Source organism: Octopus bimaculoides, chromosome 4 (assembly GCF_001194135.2).
Source record: "Octopus bimaculoides isolate UCB-OBI-ISO-001 chromosome 4, ASM119413v2, whole genome shotgun sequence".
NCBI classification, from domain to species: domain Eukaryota; kingdom Metazoa; phylum Mollusca; class Cephalopoda; order Octopoda; family Octopodidae; genus Octopus; species Octopus bimaculoides.
Genome location: NC_068984.1, coordinates 127,629,201 through 127,636,835, shown reverse-complemented (window position 1 = coordinate 127,636,835; position 7,635 = coordinate 127,629,201). Strand labels below are relative to the sequence as shown.

The following is a 7,635-nucleotide window of genomic DNA, read 5'->3' as shown; positions in this document are numbered from 1 at the left end:
TATATATACGACAGGCTTCTGTCAATTTCCGTCTACCAAATCCACTCACAAGGCTTTCTCTGTAGAGAAAGGATACAGTTAATGAATCTGGCCTTGTAAACACATTTCATCAAGCCTGGAGTTTGAAAGGCATGATTAGAACTCAGAACATAAAGAGACAGAAGTAATTACTGCAAGTCTTGTATTGCAACGCTACTTAACTTGCAGTACGTCTTTCACTGATAATATGTTTGTTTTCTTTATTGGATACGATGAAGATAAATTTCTTACATAAGCATGAAATCAGAAATTTGAGACGAAGAGCAAAGTTGACCATGGCATGATTTGAATACAGAACAAGAGCAGTAACTAAATATTTAATACCACAGGTCATTTTGTCAATCCAATATTAATGAAAATAACGAAAGTTTTCAAATGTAAGGGAGATAACAACGATGTCCTGTCGGATTCTATCCTTTAAGAATATTGCAAAATTGACAAAGATTTCTGCACAATAAGAACACAGTGCAGAATTATGGTCTTTAACTTTGAAGACATCATGAGCTAGTTCATCGGCAATAGCTGTCTATGAAATTACTGAGGGACATGTTGCATTCTGTATTAACTCGATGGCAATCATATAACTGCATTTATTTTGTTATGGGATAAAATATGCAACAGACACTAAGATATATTTACTCTTTTCTATTGAAAAACTTTGCCTATGTATTTCAATTAATTAATTTTGAGAGAAGTCAAACAAGAAATTGGAAGGATTTAGTAAAATAAAATGTTTTACATAAGATTATGATGGAAAGTTTTAATTTCGATACCAACAGTGTTTATCTTTTACTTTTTTTCAGTTATCAAAAAGATCAAACAATGAACATAAAAAAAAAGTAACAACTGCTATTTTTTTTCCTGTCGTATGTGAGGTTTGTTTCTAAAGCCGCTTCTTTTACAAATTTCCACAGATTTGGGTGAAAGACACAACGCCCCTTGGATAAAATGAAAGCAGCTAAATGTGTTGATTTTCACAGAATATATGCTTTACAGTGAAAGATGCATAAACACTTCAGTACTGCATAGCTGGTGAAACCTATTCAGACACTTGTCTTAAACATCACGTATTAAACCTCGCAAGATGTATGCTTCAGTCCCATATCAACTTCAACAAAATATTTTATTTGGTTACTTTGTAATTTGTAAAACAAAAATCTGAATCATAATTTAATGAAAATAAAATTAACAAAAAAATTCATTATCGGCTTTCATAAGATAGTTGATTGGATTTGAAAGAAAAAACGAATGCATATCTATATTTCAAATGCTCATAGTTGCAGTTATCTAATTTGTGGTTAGGTCACAAATAGATTAGAACATGCAACCAATCTATATTTAATGCGCTGCATTGATTGAAAATATTTACACAGACACACACATGTATGTTGTTTCACCCCTCTTGAAGTCTGGTATAACTACAGCTTGTCTGTCTGTGTACAGTTTTTTTGGGGGGGAATTCTTTTAAAGCTTGTTGGGCTAGCACCCATTCCAGGGCCTCCATAGTTGGGGGAGAGAGTAAGGAGGGAACCAATTTTCAGATCAGAGACTTTACCCAAATGCTTACAACAGGGTGAACTCAGCTAAAAGGCATTCAAGTGCCTGATAGTGGTGTTAAACTAAGTTGGGGACTAAGTCTACCAGTCATTACATATCAATAGAGATACAAATATTATAACTTACCCATTGGAGAGGTTTGATAATTCCTCTGGGTTCTTTGAGGATATTCAAATCCCGGATTGGTACAATCTGCAGAAAGGAAAAACAGGAAAAGAATTTAAAAAGGAATAATTTTCTTTAAGACAAATTTGAAATGTATCAAAGAAACAATGAGTCCAGTAAAAAACAAAAATTATATTATACAACAACTAGAAACCATCAGCAACATTCGTCTATCCAAAGATGTTCTTTGAGGGCTCTTGTAAATTCCATCTATATCATTTCCGATATATTTCATAGAACTCAGAATAAATGACAAATATCAGTCACACAAATGCAATTATATTGGATAACATCATCACCAGTCTATAATCCAGCAGCACCCACAGCAGCATATTGGTTGAGAGGACAGCCTCCCCAACCACCCCACTAGTAGCCAGCTAAGAATTTAAGAAGATATTGGATTGCCAGATAAATCCATTCATTTTTTTTTTCCTAGTTATTTTAATTATTATAAGGTAAAATTTATTCAAATTATTTAAAATTGCAAAAGTTGTAAAGGAAGAATAGAGCTGTAAAAAAAACACTATGATAAAAAATAATTTTTGTATTAATTCAAATAACATTACAAGGAAATGAACGAGTTTATCTGACAACCCAATAATAATAATATTTTAATATCTGAGATATTACCCAAATACGACAACTTTAACACGAAATAACTTCTAAAATACAAAATTTTGTCAAAAACACTAAGAGTAAACCATGTTCTATGTTATACATTCAACCACTATCCAAAGGTTCAAACTGTTTAGTTAAGCAGTTCGGCAAAAGAGAGGCCGATAGAATAAATACTAGGCTTACAAAGAATAAGTCCTGGGGTCAATTTGCTCAACTAAAGGTGGTGCTCCAGCATGGCCACAGTCAAATGACTAAAACAAGTAAAAGAGTAAGAGAAAGGAATTAAACACATATAATTGTATACCCTGCTCATACTGGACAGACTACAGAAGATACTGCACTAAGTACTGCTTTGTTTAATCTAGAGTGTTAAATTCAAATAGTGAAATGGAGACAGAGCAAACAAAAACTGAACTTCAACTCCTACCACCCACTGGTATTCTGTTTTGAAGAGTATGAATGAGGAATATTAAACCATAATTGTATATATATTTTTTCTTTAGAAATACTGTTGCTACATTTGAAAGTCATATAAACCATTTATTATATAGAGGTTCAATTAAATTGATTCTTTACTACAACAAAGAGTAATAGAATGTGATTAGTCATATACATGCAACCAAGTCACTGGTATTCTATCAGTTGTTAATTGTTGAAGAAGAAAGAGTTAATTAAATAATAACTGAGGTTCTTTCAATATTATCCAGTCCACTACCATACCTTGTCCCATGATACAAACCTACTCACAAACCATTTATTTTGTTCATATTTAAATTAGAATTATATTGAAAATTCATGATTATATAACTTGATAATAATAAACATCTGTCACCTGTTGAGTTCTAAATTCTAGCTTAATGTAGTAATAAAATATAAGTTGCATCTATTTTACTAATCCCTTTTTATATAGATTCAAGCTTTATTTTGAGAATCGATTGAACTGTAAAGGTACTTTGTTGTTAGAAATACGGTTGCAAAAAGATTAATAAATGTCAAGTAGGATTATCAGTCTGAAGCCAAAAATTTCAAGATCTAACACCATTTTAACGTCCATTTTGACATGGTGTTATGGGATGGAATAAAGGAACTCTTTTTTTTTTATGACTTAATTAGGTAGGGTAAAGCTTATCATTCCTTTTTGAATTAGCTACACACTCCACTCCCATGTTAGAATATCACAGAAATGTTGCGAGAGAGGTAAATGACCAATCGAATATGTATTATCGAACGAAGATAATTATCATTTATGAAATCACATGATCACACAAGAGTAACCTCCCTTCAAATGATACTATAAGCGAGATAACTATTGCAGCGAAGAAGGTGTTTATAAGCCATTTAAAAGACACAAAAACCGTTAGATTCGCTTCAACATTTAGATTTAATTTACCAAAATATTTTCGTCGCTTTGAGACCGCGACTTGTTCACTGACAAAATTCCGTGCTGCATTTTTGTTACTTTTTAATTGATAATTCTTGTTGCTACGGTTAAGTCGTCCCGAATATTCTCATGTTAAATAAAGCAGTACTTTCAGAAATAACTATTTAAAAAAAAATATCTTCCATGCTACATAATAGAAGTTCCACGTCACTGATAGATCAGTGAGACGATAGATGATGTTTAAATTATAAAAAATGCTCAAAATGCTACATAAACAGTTCACTACAAACTTTTAAGTGTTTGCAAAAGATAATTAAATAATTATCAACTTTTAAATTTCTAACTGTTGATAATAGTAACTATATTCTAACAATCAGCACAACTCATCTCAATAGAATGTTTGTCTACAAGCCAAAATATTCAAAGTTAATATCTGGTCAACAACACAGTGCAGTAACCTTAACAACTTAACTAACACTGATCATATCCACCTATGTGAAAATACAGCAGACCAGTGATTCCCAACGTGGGGAATACGCCCCACTGTGGAGGCACGTGGCTTAGTGATTAGGGTGCTGGACTCATGATTGTAAGATTGTGGTTTCGATTCCTAGACTATGCGACATGCTGTGGCTCTTGAGCAAAACACTTCATTTCACTTTGCTCCAGTCCACTCAGCTGGCGAAAATTAGTAATCCTGTGAGACTGGCGTCCCATCCAGGTGGGGATTTTATATGCCATGGAAACTAGCCCTTATGAGTTAGCATGACATGAGAAGATAACTTTAACTTTAATTTTTGCATATGCTCCATTGGGGCATGGGATACAAATTTTTTTTCTTCTTTTTTCAGTCTTATTTGGTTGAGTGTGGCTTTAGTGCTGTTGAAGATTTGCTTCGAGTCAAGAGGCACAGACTTGAAATTATAAAACTTGGTGATTTATGGCTGAAGCTAACAAAATCGTCTCCTCAAATCAAAGAAATCTGCTGCACTCACCAGGTACAAGGTTCTCGTTAAAGTGATTCACTTTATTTTCTCTTAGTCAGTAATGTACTTTTTTCGTACTCAGTACTTAATAAAAGAAATACAGGTTAATTCTTTTGTGTTATAAACAATTATGATAATATATTAAAAATAAATTTTCTTTTTTTCTACCCACTGGTTGGGCATACATTTTTCTAGAAAATTATAGTAAGGCTTGGTGGGAAAATAGGTTGGGAAACACTGTAGTAGACTCTGGTCAACAATGGCAACACTGTATAAATGACAAATATTTTGTTATAATGTTGAATTCAAATTCTACCATAATTATTTATTCATATAAGAATTTGCCCCATAGGATTATTTGGTTCAGACAGAATTTGAAACCAGTTCACATTCACTAGGCAGAAACAGTTGATATTGGAGTTGAAACTAATGAGAGAAATTTTACCCTGAATGTTACTTAGAACAAGACAGATTCTGCCAAACTGTGGTAGATACACCATACTTCCAGACACATCACATGAAAGATAGACTCTTTACACTATGATTCCATACTGTAATGGGGGGGGGGGGGAGGTAAATTCTCTCACTCTCTTTCTCTCCCTCTCATGTGTGTGTAAAACCTTGTCTTGTATATGCTTGAAAGTCAAGGCTGCAAATGAATCCATTGTTGAAAATATTGGTCAACTTATTTGTACTGTCATTAAATTTATCAGGATATTATTAAGTATTTTAGCTGCCTTTCCGTCATAAAATGCCAACAATAAATTGAGCTAACTCCATAAATACAACAACACTCAGCTATTCAAATGTAAAGCAGTGAAATATTATTGTAAATCAATATTAATAAATATTAAATGTTTATTTGTGCCTTTTTAACTGATGGCAAGCAACAAACATTTATGTATCAAATGCTGAGTCACAAAGAAAAACTAACATGTTCAAAACATTTCATTTTGTAATAATTTCTACAAATGTCATTATATCTAATTTTGAAATACGATTCTGCACCATCTCCTTCAACATAAATAAAATTTTCCATTCTGGTTTGAGTTATGTGGATAACCCACTTCTAAACTTACTCATCTAAGAGGTAAGACTCAACTTAAGCTCCACAAGTCACTATAGTATTCCAGTTTCTACTGTCACCACTCTCCCAAAAGATAGACCACAATCATGTTTTGTACTGAGAAATTGCCTCTCAGCAATCACATACAACTCCTTCCAAATCTTTCAAATTCAAGCTGTTGTCACTAGCAGTACAGCTTGAACCAACGAAAGAGTTTCCATGTAATTATTTGATCTGCTACAACTAGTAGTCAAGTAGAATTTCAAATAACATCAGTATTCATTTTGTGTCCTTGTAACAAAAAAAAAAAAGCCCAGTTGTTTCTGCTTAGTGTAGAGAAATCGGTTTCACATTTTGGCACAAGGCCGAGAATTAAGGGGAGGATGTATATCGATTATATGAACCCCAGTGTTCAACAGGCACTTATTTTATCAACTCTGAATGGCAAAATCTACCTTGGCGGAATTTGAACTCAGAATGTACAGACAGACAAAATGCCACTAAGCATTTTGTTCGGTGTGCTAATGAACCTGCCATCTCACTGCCTCAGGGTTGAAATATCAACTAAGAGTTGCATGCAAGTTAAGTTTCCCAATATAAGCCGAATCCTCTTTTTAAAAATGTTGCAACAGAACATAAAACTAAAGATTTAAACAATGGAGATGCAACTGTTTGCTCAACTTGCTAGAAATAGCAGTCAAATGTATCTTAAATCACACTCTATTGTCTTGAAAAAAAAAATCACATTGGGTAATGTGATTCTGGGTATACTTTTATTTGAAGAAAAAACCAAGATGGTCAGAGCTGGAATGTCTTTAACCATAGCCCTACTTCTTCGGGGCTTTGAATAGTTTGCTCTGAAGGAAGAAGCAGTTTATGGCCTCAAAATGCCATTTAATATCACTTAGATTAAAGTGTTTTTAAAGCTCTTATTGCTTTCATAATAATGTTCGAAATGAAAAAAAAAACTGGATTTCATTTCCCAATGGACAAAATTAAGAATTAAAGCCATGGTCAACTGTGGATAAAATAGTTGAGTGGACAAGATTTTTGGCTATTTAGTCTCAGTTTATATCAGTGGTTCTCAACCAGAGTCCATATACGATTGGGATATGTTCAGGGGTCCACACAAGTAAAATAGTAAATTGAGTCCACAGTAGTATTTTATGGGTCCAATGAAAATATTTTGCGTTAGATGTTTTTATTACAAGAAACAGTTAAGTTTCTTTCTCTAGCATTTTACATAGTTCAGCCTACACAGATGAATGCATGATAAACAAAATAGGAATTTTGAAAGAAGTATCTATAAAACTAGTTTTTGAACATTGAATGGCTATGGGGGCCCACTAGAGTAAAATAGTAATCAAAGGGGTCCAGAGATAAAAAAAAAAAATGATTGAGTATCACTGGTTTATATTTACCGTAAACATTTTGTTGTCTTGAGCTTGACAATTTGTTCTAAAAGATTCAGTTCAGAGATTAAATTCCATTCAGTTCAGTTTAATGATATACCAATGTTAACGGCAATAGACTGACATCTAGTCAGTGGAAAGTTTGTCTCCCTTGAAACTATAATGGATGCTGGTTAACTACATTAGTCAACAAAGAATTTGTCTCGGGAAAAAGAATACTTGTATCTTATATGTTTTTGCATGCAGAATTTTAAAATAATGTCAAATTATCTGTATCACCCACAGTTTCTCTGTTCCACAATATCCCTCTCAGTTCCTGTTATGTGGGCTAAATTTCAGTTAAGCTGTTGAAATGTGAAGCTAACAGTTTAAGAAACACTCCTAATTTAAATGTTTACGAATAGAATTAAC

General features: G+C 33.0%; 1 protein-coding gene across 2 annotated transcripts in view; it reads right to left on the bottom strand.

The window, feature by feature from the left end:
- LOC106867540 (synaptophysin) overlaps positions 1 to 7,635 on the bottom strand; it is a 188,157-nt gene that overhangs the window by 145,306 nt on the left and 35,216 nt on the right. The window contains exons 1-2 of one of the 2 annotated variants that reach the window (XM_052967478.1): positions 7,234 to 7,257; positions 1,723 to 1,788 (exon numbers count right to left, since the gene is read on the bottom strand). In XM_052967478.1, the coding sequence (XP_052823438.1) occupies positions 1,723 to 1,788; positions 7,234 to 7,242 (75 nt within the window). In that variant the 5' untranslated portion in view covers positions 7,243 to 7,257. Of the gene's footprint in view, positions 1 to 1,722; positions 1,789 to 7,233; positions 7,258 to 7,635 lie in introns of those variants that run through there. The other variant, XM_014912438.2, reaches the window with a different exon arrangement.